Consider the following 22,619-nt stretch of genomic DNA (forward strand, 5'->3'; position numbering starts at 1 on the left):
CTAAGCCCCCTTTGATATTCAACTTTTTTTACTATAAACTAAAAATGTAAAAAAATAAAATTTGGTATGTCCCCAACTTTCCTTGAAAAAATGCTTCGTAAAAATTGCAACAAAAATTTTAGCGAAAAATAAACACTCACTTCCCTCCAAGTTTTTTAACGAGGTCAACTGCATCTTCTCTGGCGAGGGTTTCCAGTTCTCCAGTGAACACAAAAGTCATGTGGAGAAGACAATTGGGCTTTCCTTTAGGTATTTTTCTTTTATCTATTAATTAAAAGTTGAGTTCAAATAAAAAAATATAAAAAATTACACATTTTGTTTTAGTAATATTAAAAAAATAAATATAATAAATATAAAAAGAAATTTATTAGCTTCACAGTAAATAAAAATAAAAAATATTATTATAAAGTTTGTTATGTAAGTTATGGCCAAAATCCAAATATTGTTTAAAATATATTTTTACTTTTATATTAATATAAAAAATAATGAATTAAAAAAAAAGGGAATGAAAATAATAATAAGAAAAATAATTACAGTAAAATATATAAATAGCGTAACCATAAATTAAATAAAAGAATATTTTTATAAAGTTTATTATAAAAGCTAAAACAATAGAATTATTGAAATTATAAAAGAATGACACAATTTACTTTAAAAATAATAAAATATACAAAAACATAATAATGAAAATTAATATTATAAAAATAGAAGTAGCTTAAAAAAAAAAAAGTTAAAAGTATTATAAAAAATAAAATATTATTTTCACTTTAAAAATATTATAATTTTTCGTCACTTAAAAAAATTATTTTCTTTTCTTTTTATAAAAAAATTTTTTAATATATTATTTTTTTAAAAAATATAGTAAAATAAATAATAAAAACAGTTGCTATTAATAATATAATATAAAAAAATACTTCAAAATTTATATAACTAAACTGATATATTAGAAAAAATTAAAAAATTATAACGTATTATTTTTTATAAACAATAATAAATATCAGTTATTATATATAAAAACTTGTAATAACAGTAATAATATGTATTTAAAAATAATAATAATAAATAATAATAAATAAAATATTATAAGTAAAAGTGAAATTACATTTATACATACTAAATAATAATATATAATAAATCTTTATATTAAAAACGAAAATCAAATATACAATATATAATATATTGATGATAATAACATATTTTATAAAACGTTATAATAAAATATATTTAATAATAATAATATAATAGAATTTTTAATAAAATTTTAATAAAACAAAAATGATATGAAAATTTATTATAGATAAATTAATATTAAAAAATATAATAATAAAAAAATATATTTATAAACCAAATTATATAAGAAAACATAATAAATAACAATAAAAAGTAAGCTTATAATAATAGCAGTATATAAAGAATAGTATCGACAAAAAATATTGTTTTAATAGAAATATTTATGAACACATTAATAATAAATTAAAAAAGCTTATAACAAAAAGTATAATAATATATATAACTAGTAATAACATAAGACATTATAAAAAAATTTATTACGGAAAGCAAGAGGTAAATCAATGAATAACGATAAAAAATTATTTGTATAAGTTTATAATAATATATAAATAATAACAATATATATATTATTTTAAATAGAAAAACATAAAAACAATAAATAAATAATAAAATATCTTATAAAAATTTTTAATAATAATAAAAAGAAAAATTTATAAAGGATTACTCTAAAGTTACATATATTAATAATTTTTTATTTTTTAATTAAAGTTTTGTTATAGTTTGGTTATTGACGGAGAAAAAGAGTAGGAATGGAAGATATACAAAATGTGTGACAAGCATAAAACACGTGGCAGGCATGCGGTATAATGACACATGCGTAGGTACCACGTGGTATGTGCACCTGATTAAAAGTTAGCTACAGCGGTTATTGATTTATTTGTTACTTTTATTATTATTACTTTTTATTCTGTTTTATATTAATCATAAATGGACGATAACGAACTATGTAAAAATAAATTATATTATAAAGAAAATGTATAATAAATAATACGAATTACATATAAACAAAATATATTTAAAAAAAAGTTTATAATAAAAAATAATATAAAAATCATAATAATATAAGGAATAATAACGATATATATATACAATATATTTTAAAGAAAGGTTTATAATAAATAGTAATAGTAAATAAATAACAAAAATTATTTTTCATAAAAGTTTATAATTGGATAAACGTAATAATAATATTTAATTAATATAACAAAATATATTACTTTAAAAAAAAGTTTATAACAGAAAATCGTAATAAAAGTAACTAAACAATAAGAAAAATAAGTTTTAAAAAAATTTACAACAGTAAAAGATATTAATAATTATATTATAAAAAATATTATTATTATAAAAATGTAAAAATAAGAGATGAAATATAAATAATAACAAAAAATATTAATTTAAAAAAAGGTGAACATAAAAAATATTGGTGATAAATAAATAATATAATATAAGAAAGTAATATAAGTTTTATTGATATAAAAATAATAACTAAACAAAATTATTTTTTAGAAAGTCTATAACAGAAAAACGTAATAGATAGTAATAAAGAAAAATAATATAATAGGTTATTTTTTCAAAAAGTTTATAACAGAAAAACATAATAAGAACGATATATAATAGTGCTCAAAGAATATATTTCCTAAAAAAAATGAATATAAATAGTTAAAAAAAATTATTTTTAAATAGTTTATAATAATAATATATATATACTTAATGAGAAATAAAGTAATTCCAATTAATAATAATACTTTTTATTATTTTTGAAATACGAAAGCGGTACCTTTTTTTTTATTCAGTACAAGTAAAACATATTAAATAAAACTAATAATAGTATAAAAGTTGTAAAAATAGTTTTAGTAAAAATATTTATATATATAAATAACGCAAGTAGTTAAAAACTATTACATGTAAATAACAAAAAAATATATATACAAAAAAAATAAAAAATATAGGAGAAATATATTTTTTTAGTACCAAAAAAATATTTAACACGTGTGAATACTAAAATTAGTAATATATATTATAATAATTAAATAAAAAATACTTAGTAAAACTTTTATAAAAAAAATTCATTAACTCGAAAGATCTTCTTGTACTTCATTACAGTCTGCTTCATTATAATCATTAACTCGAGAATGGCGTGATGCAGAATGCCCGAGTGGTTCGGCCGTTTGACTTGACTATAAAAAAATTCTTTTAATAAATTTACTTTTCTTATCACTCTTCTTCTTTATTATTTTTATTATAATATAATTTTTAGTAGAAATTATATTTGTACTATACGCTTAAAAATTTCTATTAACTTCAAAGTTTTTAGTAATAGTACTATTATGAAATTTTTATTATTCTTATTAACGTTTTTTAGTTTATAAAAAAAATAATTATTAGTTAAGTATAGTAAACAATCCGCTTTAAAATATAATATATTGACTTTCAAGTTGTAGTTAATAGCCGCTTGAAAGTAGAGCGCCATATACAATGTATACATTTACTATATTATTTGTTAAAACTTTTTTTTTTATTTTATGGTAAATCGTAATATTTATATAACAATTAATATTTCTAGTATTTACATATTTAACGATGTTTCATAAAAAGTATAGAAAATTATATTATTCCTTTTTTATTTTAATTAAAATTAGTAAAGAATTTCAACGAGCTCAATTTGCTAAGAAATTTATTTTCAAATTTAAGAAAATTCTAAAGTGCAAAAACAAAAAGTAAACTAGTTAATTAAGTTTTACATAACTAGATAAAATAAGTATACAATAAAATAATGTGAAATAATATTTAATAAATAAAATGATAAATAGTATTGAATACAACTAATTTGAAATAAAATTATAAAAGGAAATTAATTTCCAAATTTAAGAATTAAATAAATTAAAACAAAATAGAAAAAGTTTATTAGTTGATAATAAATATCTTGTAAAATTTAGTCTGAGAATATATAGTTGGAAAATTAAAATTTTACGGACCAAAAATTATAGTAGAATAATCTGAAAAATGATTTTTTTTTAAAAAATTAGCTAAATTAAAAAATTAAAACATCATTTGATTTACTCATATTTTGTAATAAAGTTTTCATTTAGTATTATAACCTAATTCAAAAACAAAACATTTGAGACCTAAAATGTAGCCGAGATAGAGGCAACAACTTTTAGAAAGAAAATTAATTTAAAAAGATCTTTTTTTTAAAAAAAAAGTAGAAAGTTTTTCAAGTATCAATACTTAAAATTTGAGATATAAAAATTATTTGTGTTTATTTTATAAAAACTTTTTTATGGTTACTTCTTTAGAAAATGTAAACTGTAATCTCCAAGAAAGTTACACCTTTAACTTAATAAAGAATATATAAAACTGTAATTACTTATCAAATGGATTTATGAATAGTAGAAAAGAAGATCACAATATATTTATGATATTTAATACTTGTACATATTTAAATATCCTTTTTTAGTAAACACAAAATATTGTAATATTAAATTTATAATTATGACATTAAAGTAATTTTTTAAACCTAAATGTATCGTTTCTATTGAGCTTGTACAAAAAGTAAATTAAGAAACGTTACTAAGTCTTAAAAAGCAGAACTGGTTTTATAGTTTAAAAAATATATAAATAATACTTCTACTAAGATAATTAATAAGAAATAAATATAAACAATTTAAATTTTTCTTTGTGCAAATATTTCAGTCAAATTAAAAAGGAAAAAAGGTAAACGTGCTATAAAAAGTTAAAAATTGTTACTGTCAAACTTTTTATTATTAAAAAATTGATATACGACATAAAAAGTTAAGGATATGTGAAAAATAAGCACTTTAGAAATCTTGAGGACGGCCGTGGGCTCACCAAAGAAGTCTGAAACAGAAACCGAGCTAAACAATTTTATGTTAATATTAGAGGTACAAAAATTTTGTATTAAAGAATATTTTTAATTTTTAAAATGTAGAAATTTTCAATAAAGCTTTCAGTCTGAATAAAGTAAAGCTATAAAATATTAATTTATTGTAATTAAAAGAATCGCTTTTCATAAGTTATTGTTCTTGCTTACAAATATTAAAGCTATTAATAAAATAGAGTAAACAAAAAAAAGATTATAATAAATAGTAAATCTTATTATTAAATAAGAATTACAAAAGTTATAATAAAATTGGCTTATATGAAAAATTGTTTAATAAGAAAAGTAATACGAGGTCCCTTCATTTTGCTCGTTCTCCCCATCATCAATAATAAATCTCTTATTTAATATTCTTTTGTTGTCACTTTTAAAATTGCGATGGTTATTTTGGTTTGCGAAGAATATTCTTATATCCTTTGACATGACGCAATCAATATTACTTTATCGTGAATATCTGCTTTCGAACTGATGTTATTTTTAAAGCGCCAACAGTGTAGGGTAGGCGAAAGCATGAAACTTACGTCCCTTTCCGGCAGGAAGTTTTTTTTTGTTTTTTTTGGTATGATTAAGCCAGAAAAATTTTGTAAAAGTAGAGACACTAAAAGTTTGAAATTTTTAGGGTGCAATTCAAGTGCGCCTATTGCCAGTTTTCTTTCTACTTGAAATTACAAATAAATGTTAGCTTTAGTTTGAGTTAATAAAAATTGCAAGGCAAACTGGTAATTTAGGGATTTACTTAAGAAAATAACTAGTTGTCATAGACGAGGCCTCTATTAGATCTCACTGTGTACATAGTAACAATAGCAAATAAGTTTTTCTTATTTTTCTTTTTAGTCTTCCATCTTTATCTTAAAAAGTGGCTTAACTCCTTAACAATAAAGTAAAGTGCAGAGTGAAAATTAATAAAAACTTTTTTTACAAATTAATATTTAAAAAGTTATATATTAGACCTTCATTGTAACTAAATGGCTGAGAATGTAGTTACGGAAGCCATAGTTAAAATCTAGTTATAAGCTTATCGTTTAAAGTAAAAGATGAAGACATAGTTCTAATTAAATCCTTTAAATATAAAGAAATAATTAGCACACGGACAAATATTAAATATTTAAGAAAGGAAGGCAGGTTTGAAAATAAATTACCTATCTAAGGCTTGCGCAAAGAAAATATAATTCTTTAAATAAGATACGTCCTTTCTCGCTATGTGCATTATTACTTTTATAAAAAATATTCCTTAATATTTTTCATACCGAAATTGCTGTTCGTAAAACTAATTTATGCTAATAATAAAACATAATAGTTATTATTTTGAAGTCCTTAAAACTTGATATTATTGACTTTGTAGGTTATTAAAAATAAATTCTGATTAATTTTCTTGAATTGTTGTAAAGTAGGCCAAAAAATGTTTAAAAAGAAAAGGAGCTTATTTGAAAATTGTTTTTTGTATTATACGTTCTAAAATTATTTATATCAGTCTATTGCCGGATCTTAACAAAAGCTGGTCTAATCCTATGAACTAAGAAAAAATTTAATTTAGGAAGAAATTCCTCAGAATGTTAGTCTTATAGCACTAGTTCCTTTACTAAAAGTTTTTGTTTAAGTGGCTTGGGCAAGATGAAAGAAAGCTATTAAAAAAGGACAACAGGTAGAAAATAAACTACCTGTATAAAAACAATCTTTTATTTGCAGTATTATTATCAGTATCTCTTATCTTTAAAATGTTCAATATTATAATATAATTTAAATTAAAAAAGAATCTTTAAAGATTCAAGGATAATACAACCTAATATCTTGTTTTATAAAACAAATATAGGTTAAGCCCTTCTGCAAAAATGTACACGTTAGGCTTCTGAAGTCTCTATAAAAGCTAAGAGTAGCAGTAAAGGCCAAGTAAAAAATTAATTTTTAAGTCAGTTGGCTTTTTTTACATATAAACGTATAATAACCTTAAGTCATATATTAATTTTTTTTTAAAAATTTTCTATCAAAAGGCTTTTTATTAAGGTCTATAATAATTACAAGGTTCTTTTTTATGATAAGCAATTAGTGGCATTTCGAAGCTAAACGTTTATTTCCGCTTAATAAACTAATGTACTTGATAGCCAAGGGTAGTGAGTTCAAGTTTTAGTAAGTAGCGAGGCCTTCAACGTATGTTGCTAACCTAACCCGGCTAGTATGAGAAGAATTCTCGTAATATTAATAAAAAGTACTTATTATAATAGCTATGAATAGTTTAGCTTTTAAGAACTATTTCTTGTTACAAACTTTTTTTCCTCTAGAAATTATTGTTAATATTACCTAATATAGGATAAACTTAATTAGAGGTATAATTAATGTACGGAACAGCAAAGAGCCTTAGAATATTTAAACCGTTAGTCCATATTTGCTTATACAAAAATTCTTTATTAGTTTCATTATATTAGCCATATATAAAAGTGAAAACGCAACGTCGACAGAAGATTATTTCTTCTCCCTGTTAATAATTAATAATACGAGAAAAACAAACGTTAGCAAAGGGTAAATAAGGTTGTACTTAATTATGAACTTATTCATTTAGCTGTAAAAAATTTAAATATACTTAGTAACTTAATAATTTAACTGCGAGCACCCCTTTAACACAGCCGGAATGAGACACAAACGGCTGCATTGTATAAAATTAGGCATTGAAACAAACGAACGCGAATATTGTATTAGAGTTTATGAAAGGCGAGGTTAAATACGTGACCGTCAAAGACCGAAAAAGAGAGTAGCGTCGATGGGAGTCGAACTCATGACCTTGAATACGCGCGTCCATGCCAACTTAACCGCTTGGAAAAACGATATTAAGTTATTTACGGAGGTTACGTCTTTGCGAAGGTCAAGTCAGCAACCCAAGTGTGTAACTCTCATGTGTATCAAGGATCGGTTGTAAGTACTGTGCCGCAGCTAATACCTCATACGCCTCTGATGCCTGAATCTACGGTTTCCTGTCGAGTGAGTGTGTGTACCTTTAAATAACTTAATCACGCCCAACTAGGGGGCGCCTTTTTTGGAGTTGCATCAAGTGGATAAAACAAGCCACTGCACATTTTAAAAGGCTCCGAAACGATACTTTTCATCGCCATGCCATTAACGTTATAAATGACACCCTGAGAAGAAAGTTTCTCTGCTGACAGGCAGAGCACCTTACGATCAGTTGGATGGTGCGCTATCCTGAGACTTTTGCTTTGTCTCCTAAAAAACCTGTCGGAAAGCTCGATTATTCGTTGTCGACCTCGATTAATGCATATTATTGAAACGACGGCCAAACGATTTAGCTTGTGGCCATTTTTCTACAGCAATAAAGCCGTCATACTTAGCCATGATTTACAGCCTAAACATCTTCTCTAGAAATGGAAGATGCATATACTATAAAGAATGGCAACAAAGTCATGTATCCACGATTAGGAAAGAGGAGGTATATATAAATTCACTACTATTGTAATAACAGAGATTGAAAATTAATTTGAACTTTAATTTTGGCTTGTATTGTGGCTTTTGATTCTAGCGATGTTTTTACATAAAATAACTATAGTGGAGATTTCTTCTAAATTTTGTGAAGACTTGAAGACTTAACAAAAATTTTAGGGGAAATTTAACACTTATTAATTACCAATATTTGTATTTAGTCAAAAAGTTTATAACTCTCTTTGTTTCAATATTCTATGGATAAATATATATATTTTTTTCTTATTTTACTCTCACTGACTTCAAATATAGTAGTCTAAAATTCTACAAATTATAGAAAATTAAACTTCTTTACGGCTTGTTGCACTCAATGAACTCCTTTGTTCAAAGATTATTACCTTTAGATAAGTATGTACGTTTATCGAGTTTTAAATTCTTAAGCAATTTTTTTTTGTTTCAACGACCATACTACATATAAGTACTTTAGTTTTTATTGTACTATTTTTTCAGTTCAAACTCAACTATTTGAATGTTATTCCTCTTCAACACCACTTTTCTTTTGCTAATACATTTCGACTGTAGGAAGGAAACCTTTAGAAGTTTTAAAACGGATAAATATAAGTTGCATTTTTTGCAAGTTTCCAGCGGCTATTGGTTTGCTTTGATAACCAGCCCGGAAGTAGGCGATATAAATCACATTTTAACTAAAATTTATTGTACGAGTACTTCACAATTTTTTTAATCTTTTATTCATATTATAAAATTGTAGCAGAGTTCTTTGTAGAATACGTAATACGCAATCCTTTTGTATCGATACATGAAAAAATAACTAACGAGCTTTTTTTAACAAACTTAGATTCTTACGTGAAGTCATTAGGAATTTTTAATTAATTTTTATCTTACAAAAATAAAATAGCACACAAAATTTTTTTACATTGTCATATAAAGCAACATGCTTAAATTTTATATTTTAAGTAAATTGAATTATTAAAAAAGTACATATATTTTAATTATAAGAAAAGAAAATTTACGTTATGGTGTAACAAACTTAGATTCTTCAAAATTTTTATTTAAACTAATTTCATAAAAATAAAATGACATATGTTAAATTCCTTTTTAAAATTATATTAAAAAGAAAGTGATGTTTTACTTATATTAGTAATTTTAATTCGTTAAGGTTTCTTTTATATATAATATCTGATAATAAAAAAAGTACAAATTAAATTTTATCCATTTACGTTATTTTACAAAAAAGGTAATTTACTTGAATTCTTTTATTTATAGTTTTAAAAATTATGAGTACAATTAAAAAAGAGTTTTTTTTTTTAATTCTTCCTCGAATAACGAAGCCCTTTTGTAAATGGTCTCCATCATTTCAAGATCCTTCTTTGGTATCGTAAAAAATTCTTGAACGTTTTTCTTTTCTTCGGAATTAAGTTCATTATCAGATGTGCTGTCACTAAAATCTTTAGCCTTAAAACTTTTTCTACTTTCAGTTCTCCAATTGGAATTATTTTTATTTTTAATAGATTCTGTAGTTTTAGTATCGCTACACAAGTGCCTTTTGGTACCCTCACTATTATCTAAATCCTTTGAATTAGTTTCAGTTTTTATGATTTTTGAATTATAAATAGAAGACTTTCTCCGTTTAACTGCTAAAAAGCCAAAGTTAAATAATTTAAAAGTAAAACTAACTAAAAGAGCTTTACATGTAGTGTTTTTTACTATCGAGTTAATAAAGTTATGATATTTTTGTAATTAAAAAATAACTGCTATCTCTGGTTTCAGCCTTTTCAGCTTTCTTAATTGCTTGATAAGCTTCTTCTAAGTCGGTCGTGGAGGGTAGCACCAAGCGAGCGCATGTTTCGAAGAGTACTTCTAAGTAGAGTGGTTTAAATATAGTTTTGGTACTTATGATAGTTAATTATAAACTTACTTCCGTTAAAATTTTTTGAAGATGGTTTATTAACTAATAATTCACTGTTATGCTTTATGAGAAGTTAGGAATAAAGATGTAACTTAATAGCCATATAAAACTTTAAAAAGAACTACTTGTTTAAAATTAATTTTACAATCGACTTTAGTGGAGGCGATTCCTGTTTGTGCCTTTGCTTCGCCTCTATTTTCTTTAAAGCACTGAGCAGTTTACGAAATAAGTTAGGAAAAAGAAGTAAAACCTCTTTTATGAGAGGGGTGAAATTGTCCAGGAATTGCATAAGGTTCTAAAGTCGCAAACCTTTTTTGCCTTGAAGTAGAAGGTCTGCTTAGAGAATTAGAGCAATCTCGGGAAAAGTCAGCAGGTATAAATGCAGTTGTGGAGGTGGGATAGGAGATTGAACATTAACTTTAGAATACCATCGGTCTTCGTCGTTGTACAAAGAAGAAGCATAGGGTAAAACCATGTGAGGCCTCCACAAGTAAGCAAACTCTAAGGTTGCAGCTGCAGTTTTTTTCTTATAAACCCCTATACATATATGCAGACCATTTGCTACAGGCAAACTATTAGATTTTCTACCACATCATAAAAGGATTTTCTTAAGGAGGAAGGAATTCATTTATTAAGCCATCTTTACGCACTTCTTTATCTTAATGATAACAGATTTTGTATATGCAGTTTATGATTCAGAATTACCATATATATCCAAATCTAGTGAATAACTAATCTTTTCTTTGTGGCGGCGGACTCGAACTGAAGCGCGTTGCAGTCTTTTCCTCTTAAATTTTCCACTACGCATAAAAATAAGCGTCCACATTTTGCTAATACAACAACGATCGAAATCTTTAATGTATAAATATATTCTTTTCGACTTTAGTAGTTTCTTAAGAAAAAGGCAGAAATAAACTCTTTGCGCGCGCATATTGTAAAGTCAATGCAAATGTAAATGCATTTAAGAACACACTTAAATTCCGCTTTACTTAATGATTGTAAAGTCATTTAATAAGATTAACTATAGTTTAATCCTAAATTTCTCGTGATGGACTGACGAAAGAGTTTATTTACTACGATAGTCTGAAATTATACTAGCTGGTCAATGTTATAACAAAGTAAAGGAAGCAGATGTAGCAACATACTCATTCCAAAACTTTATCGGATTGAGAGTAATTACTAAATTTAAGTATACTTTAATTGAAAAAATTAAGGGAACTGGTCTTATGAACATATAATGAAAGAGGTTGGTCAATACAGTAGACTATAAAAACGTATACCGAAATAATTTTTTAAGAGTAAATAGAGTTCCTTCATAATTTTAATTAGAATTTTTAAAAACTGTTTTACAGATAATGAAGGGAAAACCGGGGAGTACTGACTATATATATAGGTGTATATTGCCTTGCGGTCCGCTTATTGTTTATACGACTTCAAAGAAGTTCTTTTGCTTTAGCGTTAAAAAAAAATTATAATAACTTTAAGAACCTTATCGGCTTTATATTAACTGTTTTAGCAAAAAATTTTTTTAACTACTTTAATATTGCAAATAACGCGAGCAGCCTTTAAATAAATTTAATTTGCTCTGTATTTACGTTGATACTAACTCTTTTGTTTTACTTAATATTTTGGAATATTATGACTGTAGAAGCGCCTATCATAAAAATATGAAACTTTGTCTATACATTCGTAGAAGCAGGGTGTACATAAAAGTTTAAGTCTCTTAATTAGCGCCATTTTCGTCACATTTTTCGAACTTTTTAAATGTTTTATATATATGATTTTTCAAAATTTATAATATGGTATTAGTCATGAAGTTAATTTAACTATTTAGTAAAAATACTATAAATATCAATTTAAATACGAACATCTAGCGGCTTGCCAAGTAGGTGAGAGCAACAGAAGGGTGCTTACAGTGAATCGGAAAGAAAAAAGTGAGATCATCAGAAATCGAAAGCTCAGTTCATATTGCAAAATAGTTCTTGCCAGGGCAAAATATCAGAGGCATGAGTTTTTTAACTATTACTAATAAAAAAAATTTGTTTTTTCGAGTTTTCTATATACTTAAATTAAGCGGAGTTACTTTTAGCATGGTACAGTGTCAGCTTTAAATTTTTAAGTGAGTTAACCTAAATACGTATATTTAAAATCCTTTTTTTAATGTAAAAAGAGCACGATCGAAGCACTATAAATACGAAAATCAAAGGCTTTTGTTTTTTCACTAGTAAACGAGCCCAGCAATCAAAATATATTTGTTCGCTATAAATATAAATTTAAATTATTCTAATAAACAGATATTTAATATAAGTTTTATATGTAATTGAAATAAGCAAACTTTATATAAAAATTAGCACCAGAAAAAAGTCAGCGCTAAAAATTTTTATTATAGAACTTCTTTATTTATATATAAAAGGTGCCCAATCAAAGCACTATAAGTACATGCCAGCAGGCGTGCCTTCTTGCTTTCTATACAAAACATTTTCTTTCGACTTTAAAAAATCATCGTGAGTCACTTTCATGCGACGCTCACGAAGAGCAAGAAGGCCTGCTTCCGTACAAATAGCCTTTATATCCGCGCCAGAAAGATCGTCTTTCGCCATTATTAGTTCTTCTAAATTCACATTCTGGTCGACGGTCATGCGGGAAGTGTGAATATTAAATATATGACGCCTTGTCTTTTCGTCGGGCAAAGGAAACTCTATTTTCCGGTCGATCCTGCCGGGCCGAATCAAGGCTGGATCCAGAGACTCAATGCGATTAGTAGCCATAATAACTTTGACATCCCCACGAGAATCAAAGCCATCCAGCTGATTAAGTAACTCCAACATGGTCCGTTGAATCTCTCTTTCTCCGCCGGAATTGGAATCGTACCTTAAAAAAAATATAAATTAAATTAATATCTCAAATAATGCTTAAAATTAAAATCACCTCTTGGTGCCCACAGCATCAATCTCATCTATAAATACAATGGAGGGGGCGTGATCCTCAGCAACTCTAAATAATTCACGGACCTGAGTAGATTTTTTGAAAAAACCTCATGAAAAATATTTCTTCTAAAAAAGTAACGAGTATTACCAATTTGGGGCCGTCGCCTAAATACTTCTGTATAAGTTCTGATCCTACCACACGCAGAAATGTGGCGGATGTTTGATTCGCAACTGCCTTAGCCAGCAAAGTTTTACCTTTTACAATAAAACTTGAACATTAAAAATTCGTGTATAGTGACACGCACTAGAAATAAAACCAGTTCCTGGAACTCCGTAAAGAATTACGCCCTTGGGAGGCTTGATCCCCATTTCCTCGTAATATTCGGGATGGGTGAGAGGTAATTCTACTGCCTCCTATAAGTTTTTTACATCAATAACATGTCTGTAGTATATATACATATAAGCGTACTTTAATTTCTTGAATTTGGGATTCCAATCCCCCAATATCTGCATACGATTCCGTTGGAGCTTTATCGAGTTTCATTACGCTTACCATCGGATCCGTGTCGTCCTGTAAAACTCCAACGACGGAGAGGGCCTATTCTCAACACCCCGAGTATTAACGAAAAGATAGTAAAATTTTCTGCTTAAAAATTATAAAATATTTTTTTAAGAAAAATATTTAAACTTTGAGCCTCTATATCTAAACTTCTACATAAGAATTAAACTAAGTATAATAGTATTATTTAAATAAGATTAGTAAAATTTTGAGCTCTGCTTGTTAAAAGTTACACAAAAAATGGGCTAAATCTCTTTTTTAAACGTTCTGCTGCACCTTATGGTGAAGGAGAACTGAACAACCCGGCTCAAGTAAATCTTTGTCCACAAAAGACATGATTGAGACGTAATATTCAGGACCGACAGATGATGAAACAATGGCGTGATTGTCGTCAATGATCTCTTCTAAGGTACCAACGCCTAAAGGGCTTCCTCTTATTTCGTCCACCTTGAGGCGGGCTTCCTGCCAAAAAAAAAAAAAAAGCGGTATATGCCTTACAAAAAATTAAAAAAAATAGTTCAGCTAAAACCTGATTTTTTTCTTCTTGGGGTCTCAGCTGTTCTTGACTTCTTATATATTCTTGTTCAAGTAGTAAATAATCTTTTATTCTTTCCAATTTAAGCAAACGTAGTTTACAGCGAGTGTGTGGTGTAACAACGGGGAGTTTAACAGCAGACTCAAGACCCTTTTTTTTACGTTTTCCTACTCTTGTGGGAACGGGAGGCTCGTACTTTTTTTTCTCATCTTTTTTATCTTGTTTTTTTTTTAATGCCTGGCTTGTGTTTAAGCCTGATTGACCCTGACCCTATTGTAAGATTTGGAATAATTTAAAACATTTCGCAGAAAAAATTATAAATTATTATTAAAACGCAACCAAAAACTTTTACAAAGGTTACTGCAAAAAGGTTATACCATAACAATGGAAAGGGGTAGGAACCAAAGAATATAAGTTAAGCTATTCGGATTTTGACTTTAATTTTGAGGTTTTTGAAAACCCGTTATGTGCGCGTTAGGGGTGGTGCTAAATAACCATTGCGGCTAATCTTGATTACACTGATGTTTACATAGTACAAGAATAAAAGTTTTTAGGCCTTGGCGAAAGTAAGTTCATAACTTCTCTTTATTACTAAAATCAACTATTTTTTAACTTTTTTGTGCTCAAAATACCCTTAAACTAATTTACTGGATAAGAAGCCCTTGAGAAGTTTTTAATTTTTTTTTACTTTTAAGTTCTTTTTTGCTTTTTTTTTAAAAATTATTTTCTCTACTATTCAATAAAATTCTATTTTATTATAATTTGTTGAAATATGCTTTATTTAGAATATCTTTTAGGTTTTTTATATTTACATAAAATTTAAATTTTATTATTTATAAAAATAAAATTTTTATATATAACTTAAAAAAATTAAAAATATAATATTTTATATGAATTTGGTAAATGCTGATTTGCTTTTAGCGTATATTTATAGTAATTTTAAGAAAAATTTTAATTAATTATTTTCATCTCGTTATATTGTTAAAAAAAAACCCCAATCTGAATTTCGGTTGAATTCTCTAGCTTCAGCTTTACCTCTATATTAAACTTCTAAATACAGTGGAAACATATAGTTTTAAACTAAATTAAGTTGGTATTGCAATTCTACTTCTTATAGCATTTAATAATTAAATACTTGTAAAAAGTTAACCACAGAACTTGATTAAACTGCTTGTGATACAAGAAATGACTGGTTTAACAATTTTTATAAGTGCAACTCTTATTAAAATCTGTTTATAAACTTTGCTTAGACTTCACTTTTCCGCCATAACTACGGGATTCGTTGAACATTTATAAAGTTGTAATAGCATTGGATTTATTACCTTTTAAGTTCTTTTAGTTATTCCAGTTTCATCTCCCTTGGAGAATTTCGTAGGCAGTTTTAATAATGAATTAAGTTAAAAGTATTTGCTCCTTAGCAATTAACTTATTTTTAGTATTTTGGGTAGACGTAGAACCTATATATTAATGCAGCTTAACATGAAAAAGGTAAATAATAGGAATGGGAGTGATAACAGCAAATTAAAGAAACAGTAATGCGTACATAAAAAAAATTTGCGTTATATTACTATTGCAATATTAAACCGTCAACCTACCTCTTAGTTTATTATATTTGTAAATAATATATTAATTAATTAGCTTGAGTCCCCAAATGCCAATAATAAAACTTAATATTATTTGAGGTTACCACACTTTAATTTTAAATATACTTAATGTTTCCTCACAGTTATCCTATGCTACAAAGAGTTGGGAAATTTATATTCTAGTGTAATGGCTACTAACTAGTTTTAATGCTTAAAAATCAACAGTTAGTCTAAAAAAATGCTTATATAGTTTTCAATAAAGAAAAACCTCTATTCACGGATATGTTCAAATATATAAGATGATAGCGAAAACTTAATACGAACTAAGCACTACAATTAATTTATAAGCAAAGGCAAGCAAAATGCCTTTCGGTGAACGCATATAAAAGTTGAAAGATTAAAGGATTACCCAGCTGAATGCTTAAATTGAGCGCGGCCCCCAATCCATTGCTTATCGAGGTATCCCTTCATTCGCTGGTGCGTTTGTAATTCTCTTTTAATTTTTCGTATTTGAACGTTCTGCTTGATGCGGTCAGAAGGTTACTGCTAATAACTTGTCGGTAAAGTTCGCCTTACGTCTAATAAAGGTATTAGCAGTTATTGTATATATTAATTTTCTTATTTTTTTTAACTTCTGTAGTAATTAAATTATAGTTAACTATCCATGTCCGCTCGCGACCTAGATAAATGTCCATATTATGCTCCTTTTTTCGGTGTATTAGGAGCCACATCAGCTATGGTTTTCACGGGTGATATACCTTTTTTTTTTTAAGAAATTTATTTTTTAATTTTTTTTTAATTTAGCCTTTGGAGCTGCCTACGGTACCGCAAAAAGTGGCACAGGAATTTCTGCTATATCTGTGATGAAGCCAGATTTAATAATGAAGTCGATTATACCTGTAGTGATGGCCGGTATTATTGCCATTTACGGGTTAGTCGTGGCAGTAATTATTAGCAGCAACATGAAAGGAGACAGCTATACTTTATATAAGTAAGTCCCTTTCGAGGTTAAGTACGTTTTAGGAAACTCCAAGTTTATCATTTTTGTCTGATTACTAAGCGATAAGTTTTTTTTTAATATAGAAGGCAGTAAACTTTTGATAATCATATTCACTGACTTTTTTATTTTTAAAGATCTTTTAGAGATTTAGGCGCTGGTGTGGCTGTCGGCTTGTCCGGTTTAGCTGCCGGTTTTGCAATTGGTTTAATTCTTCTTAATTATGATCCTTTTAATATTTTTTAAAAATTTAGAATTTTCTAGGCGTGGTTGGTGATAGTGGTGTTAGAGGGAACGCACAGCAGCCTCGATTGTTTGTAGGCATGATTTTAATCTTGATCTTTGCAGAAGTTCTGGGTCTATACGGGATGATCGTCGCTCTTATATTATATACATCCCCCACAGAATCTTGTTTAAAATAAATCTCTCCAAATCTCATAAGAAACTCTGCTAAAACATGTAAAGAACTAATACAATTATGATTATGAAATTCAGATCCTGTTTATGCTTTTTTTCTGTAACTATTTTTGGTGTTCATAACTTTTACTTTTTTCATTTAATGCGTATACGATACCTACTTACTTGGAGATGAGTTTTGTTCTTGTAAAAACCTCCACCTTACCAACTTTTGAAAGCGTTTGAGGCTCACGAGTTTAGGTTTTTTTTTAGTGGGCAAAGACGCTGTTTTAATTTCTTTTTTTATAAGGCTTAAAGCTAATTGTGAATCACTTTTTAGTTTTTATCGCCGGGAGTTTCTATTAATTACTTATTTTAAAAAATACATAAAAAACAATTTAAGTATTGTAACTTTCCCTAAGTCTACATCAATTAGAGAATAAAAAAATCTACACTATATCTGCACAGCGCCCTTCGCTCGTCTTGACAACAAGCTTCCGTGAAAAAATAGTATAGTAGCATTGATTTGAAATGCTAAATAGAAAGTTAAAAAAAGGTTTGGGGACGTCGCCCAAGAAAATGTTAGCTATCAACTAAACCCTTTTTCTATTGCTCACTGGAGACAGATCAAATTTTGAATTTTTTAATCGTTAGTTTGCAGGCATAAAATAAGTTGTAGCCTAAATGTTAGTTTGAATTATTTTTAGATTATTTCTAGTTTTTAAAATAATTTTTCTTTTCTTCTGTTATAACTTAAAAGTAATTTTGCAGCAAACTGATCTCAAACGGCTTTACATTTTATAACTAAGTACTTCGCGTTTTAAGACTTTTACTAGCGGCTTTATACGTACGCATAATTTCGCACACATATGTTTATTGCACTTGGGACGAGGATACTGTAACCGGAGAATTTTAGGTCCCTGTTACAAATTTGGTCTTAATGCACAATACATAAAGCTTTCTTTTTTTATTGCAACCCTGCTCTACTACATAGTAAAGATAGTAGACCACGGAGTTAATATTCGTATTATCGTGTATACGGCCACACGCTGGTGTGAATTGGCGTTAGGCCAGCTTGTAGTGTGCGAATAGCAAAGAAGGAACCTTTCGGACTCCCACTTACAGCTATCTGACTGTGTTACGCAAACGCGGAATGATCGAAACTTGGAGCTTGCTATGCATACTGAAAAAAACAAAAAATCAAAGACAGCGCCCGTAACTTATAAAAGTTTATGGGGCTCCAGCTAACCATTTGGCTAGGCGAAGAGGCCTACAGAGCCTATGATGTATTAAGCGTAAAAGGAGTGCGGTAATATGATAACATTACCACAGTTGCCGTTTTTCATCGTACTGAAAATATACCAAGTGCTTACTTTTGCCATAGGAGACCAGCCGAGAAGGAAAGGGGCTTAGGCTGTAACATATCATAGTTATAAATAATATATAATTATAAAAAAGAGTAAATAAAATAATTTTTTCTGGGGAGTCTGCCGTTATTTATGTAGTACATCTTTTTGTCTACAGATCGAGCGGTTTACTTATATTAGCCAAAAAAAAAAATAGTAAGCTCAGCACGTAGGGCTCCAACGCCAGCAAGAGAGAAGTTCACTTTGTCTTCAATACTCGCGTCTACGATCTCTTCGCTGCGCAGGTACGGTCGTGGAATCTACCTAACGTACAAAACCCAATTCCGTTCTGCACTTGATCTCACTTTTACTTAACCTTTAATAACTTGCTCTTATCACGAGATGTACTAGAATGTTTATTAGCTGGCTCTTTTTGTTTTAAGTCGATTAAGATTTGAAGTAAGAATTTTAAATGTGGCCAATGATAGATGTTTATGGCCTATTGGTAGCCAAAAATAAATTGTCTAGGTTCTGTAATCTTGGTTTTTAAAGGCGAGCTAATACATAAATTATTACGCAAATTATGTTATGTTAAGAAAAATAAAAAAAATAGAAAGCCTTAAACGAGAATAAATTTTTCTTTTTTACGTGGAACACGTTAAACAAATTATTGAAGAAAGTTTCTGTAAATTTTAATAGTTGGAATGACATTACGTGTTATTGACTACACAAGTTTCTCTTAGTTATTTTTTAAGCTCCAATTTTACTATTGCTTCCTTTTAATTAGTGAATCCTCGACAGTTAATAGAAAACGAACAGTACAAGAACAACTGCTCTTTACAACACCGGCATTCTCCTACGAATGTTTTGCTCTTCGCTTTACAAACAGTAACACTAAGCACTAACACGCAAATAGCAAACAGGCCCCTAAAAACCAATACTTTAAAGTGTTGCTTGCCTACGGTTGTTTCTTTATTCCTTTTATTATTTTTAACGTTTAACAACAGGCAAAGTCTTTTTTCCCATTACTTCAAACAATTGCTTTTCTCATTTAACCACTTTGCTCAAGTTATATGACATTGTGCTAAAAACTAAATAAGTTTGCTCTTTATATTATTCAAAATTATTAAAAAGGCAAAAAGCAGCTTATGTACTTAAAAGGCATTTAGGCTTAGAACCCTCCGGTCAAATTTAAAGCTACAAAAATAAAAAAAATAACGGACAAGTAGAAAACATCAAAAAAGATTATTGATTTACACAAAACAAATGCGGTTTAGCAAATACTAAACTAAATTTTATGCTTATTCAATTTTTAACGCATCCAGGGATAAACTAAATACTGACTGCATGGCGGTACAAAGGCCCTCGCAAAGATATATTACCCACGTTATCAAGTCACGTGAGTATACATCTTTACGTTAGACAATATTTTAGAAGCGACCCGTCTTAACCTTGTTGCGAGCTTGACTTACGGGAAGGTAACCTGTTTATTTTTACTGGGGTTTTAGGTAATAGCTATATTTCGTTTAATAAAGAGATTTTACCTATGACTTTGAAATCTGCTAAGGAAAAGGCACTTGCAGCCAAAAATGCATCTACTAAAGGCGTCTATTCACGTTCAGTACGGAAAATTCGAACATCTACAACATTTCACCGCCCGAAAACTCTTCGTCTTCCTCGCAATCCTAAGTATCCTAGTAAGTGATAAAAAAAATATATTTTTTCCACATACCTCTTTTGTTATTTATTATTAAACAGGAAAATCAATGCCAAAAAGAAATAAAATGGATAAGTTTACTATCGTAAAACACCCCCACACTTCGGAAGAGTCTTTAAAGAAAATTGAATTACACAACACGTTAGTTTTTATTTGTGATGTCCGAGCGAATAAGCATCAAATTCGGCAAGCTGTTCGAGAACTTTATGAGGTTGAAAGTTCCAGAGTCAATACTTTAGTAAGACCTGATGGGCAAAAAAAAGCTTTTGTTCGGCTTAAGGAAAATTATGATGCCCTTGAAATTGCCAATAAGGTTTATACAAGCTTTATATATTCTTTTTAAGTAATATTTATTATTTATTTTTTTTAGATTGGAATTATTTAGTTTTATAGTTGACATACTTTGTTAAAAAAAATAAAGTTTTACTGCATTCTACTTTGGTTTTTACTATGAAATTATAGAAAATTCATACTTCACGGACACCAGTCGGCGTGTGCATTCCTCATATATAAAACAATTTTTAAATACTTGATTTTTACTTTTAAATTGCTACGCAACGCGCCACCTCTATTTTTTTATGCCTTAAAAACTACTTCCAATAATAGTTTTTGACTCAAATTTCGTTTGTAAGTAGTAAAAGTCTACCCTTAAAACTATACACGACATTGCAAGAAGAGAAGAGTTGTTTGCTGCTGAGCATTTAATTTTTTTTTAAGAGTTTAAGAGCTTTTTAACACAATACGTTCATATACTGAGAAAATGTAATTTTTTAAACTAAAGTGTATACGAGTAGCACGTAGATGTGAATATCTGATGCATCAGTATTACATGTTTTTTAAGTAATAATAGTCTTCTCTTTTTTTAAGGTCTTTATTAAAATTTTTAAGTCAGGGCGCTGAGTACAAAATTTTGATATTGAAAGAATTTGTTTATTTCATTTTTAAAATAATATTTTTAAATCTTAAAAAATATTAAAAATAAATTTAATCTTTATTTTTGGTCTATAAGTTAAAAGGATAGACTTAATTTTATTGATTCAGAAAACTTGCTGCCTGCTTGCAACTCGTTATTTAATATGCTATCTTAGATGAACATTATATTTTTGCTTTATCTATTTTACTTACAACTTTTTGAAATTTTTTAAATTTTTATGCTTTTATACTTTATTAACTTCTTTTTATTATCCCTTACCCTTTTTAATTTGCCTTTTCTTATTATTATAAGAACTTATTTCAAATAGCTTTAAAAAAAAAGAATTTTTTATTTACATTTATCCCTTTTTTGTCAACGTTACTATGAAACGGTGCGATGGCAATATATAAAATGTTTATATAAAGGTCTTCTATCAAATAAAATAAGTCTCAGGAAAAATTTTAAAACGTTATAAAATATTACTAGAAGTCTCTTAACTAACAGGAAATTTCTTATAAATTGAACTACTTTGCCTTATATGAAGTCAGAAGAAAAGTGGAGCGGTTATAAGTCTTAATTGAAAAAAGTGAGGATTAACTTAAGTTTGGCAGTTTTTTTTCTTTTAATTAAAAAAATTTTTACGTCCTGTAGAACGCCCGAAGACTTTTAAACGTTAGTTATTGAAGTCGCCTTAAATATATTTTTTAAAAAGCGCTTATTTAATTTTGAGTAAAATAATACACTTAAACGTGAGCTAAGAAATCACCATTATGTAGATAGCAATCTGTTTACCCTGCAATTAAAAAAAAAAGTTATTTTTTTAATGTTACGTAAGCCTCATTTACTGACTTAGTGTTAACTTTTTAAGCGATTTAGTGAGCAGAGAGCCTTTAGCTATTTTTTAAAACTGACATATTAGTTATTGAAGAGGTATATATAATAATTTAAGGTTGTGCTACTTAAGTTATTTTAAATTATTAGAAGTTTTCTTTTAATTATCTTTGTTGTTAAAAACAACTATTACGCAGGAGCTACAATTTATAATACTTAGCCCCATTTTTTTTAAACTTTTTACCTTAAACACTTTAAATTTTATAAAGTTATAGTTGCTAGATTTTAATTTAACTAAGTTATTGGTAAAAAAGGTTTAGACGTAAACAAAGATATTTGCTTTTTAACAGATACTGGTCTATAAATGATTAAAAGAAATTGTTAACGGTGTTAACACAAAATTTTTACCTCAAGGCAAGTTTTTACTCAATCTTTTATAACACTTTAAACATGTTAAAAAACTATATTGGGTTCCTTTATTGGCAGCTACCTAGTA

At 27.5% G+C, this 22,619-nt stretch overlaps 2 protein-coding genes and 2 long non-coding RNA genes across 6 annotated transcripts; 2 read left to right on the plus strand and 2 right to left on the minus strand.

Moving 5' to 3' along the window:
* Positions 1–9,737: 9,737 nt before the first annotated feature.
* LOC135143533 (uncharacterized) lies at positions 9,738–10,380 on the minus strand. Its single transcript, XR_010282825.1, has 3 exons — positions 10,329–10,380; positions 10,163–10,270; positions 9,738–10,047 (listed from the first exon to the last, which is right to left on the minus strand). It is a non-coding gene; the product is annotated as an uncharacterized LOC135143533 (long non-coding RNA).
* Positions 10,381–12,742: 2,362 nt separating this feature from the next.
* LOC135143515 (26S proteasome regulatory subunit 4-like) lies at positions 12,743–14,749 on the minus strand. The gene is made up of 8 exons (XM_064075391.1): positions 14,718–14,749; positions 14,335–14,610; positions 14,082–14,267; positions 13,716–13,844; positions 13,564–13,660; positions 13,395–13,501; positions 13,248–13,330; positions 12,743–13,190 (listed from the first exon to the last, which is right to left on the minus strand). The coding sequence occupies exons 1-8, from the start codon at positions 14,718–14,720 to the stop codon at positions 12,749–12,751; spliced, it is 1,323 nt and encodes a 440-aa protein (XP_063931461.1). The 5' UTR covers positions 14,721–14,749; the 3' UTR covers positions 12,743–12,748.
* Positions 14,750–16,432: 1,683 nt separating this feature from the next.
* On the plus strand, positions 16,433–17,359 carry LOC135143516 (V-type proton ATPase 16 kDa proteolipid subunit c-like). Of its 3 annotated transcripts, none has more exons than XM_064075392.1 (5): positions 16,433–16,510; positions 16,564–16,672; positions 16,728–16,914; positions 17,058–17,125; positions 17,185–17,359. In XM_064075392.1, the coding sequence occupies exons 2-5, from the start codon at positions 16,588–16,590 to the stop codon at positions 17,340–17,342; spliced, it is 498 nt and encodes a 165-aa protein (XP_063931462.1). In that variant the 5' UTR covers positions 16,433–16,510; positions 16,564–16,587; the 3' UTR covers positions 17,343–17,359. The 3 variants fall into 3 exon arrangements, with proteins under 3 accessions (XP_063931462.1, XP_063931464.1, XP_063931463.1); XM_064075394.1 differs by having other exon boundaries at positions 17,058–17,113; XM_064075393.1 differs by having other exon boundaries at positions 16,578–16,672.
* A 2,727-nt stretch (positions 17,360–20,086) lies between these two features.
* On the plus strand, positions 20,087–20,686 carry LOC135143531 (uncharacterized). Its single transcript, XR_010282823.1, has 3 exons — positions 20,087–20,140; positions 20,198–20,359; positions 20,421–20,686. It is a non-coding gene; the product is annotated as an uncharacterized LOC135143531 (long non-coding RNA).
* Positions 20,687–22,619: the final 1,933 nt, after the last annotated feature.

The sequence above is a fragment of the Zophobas morio genome, unplaced genomic scaffold (genome assembly GCF_036711695.1).
Source record: "Zophobas morio isolate AGI-343-1 ecotype UQ-CSIRO unplaced genomic scaffold, CSIRO_AGI_Zmor_V1 ptg000063l, whole genome shotgun sequence".
NCBI lineage: Eukaryota > Metazoa > Arthropoda > Insecta > Coleoptera > Tenebrionidae > Zophobas > Zophobas morio.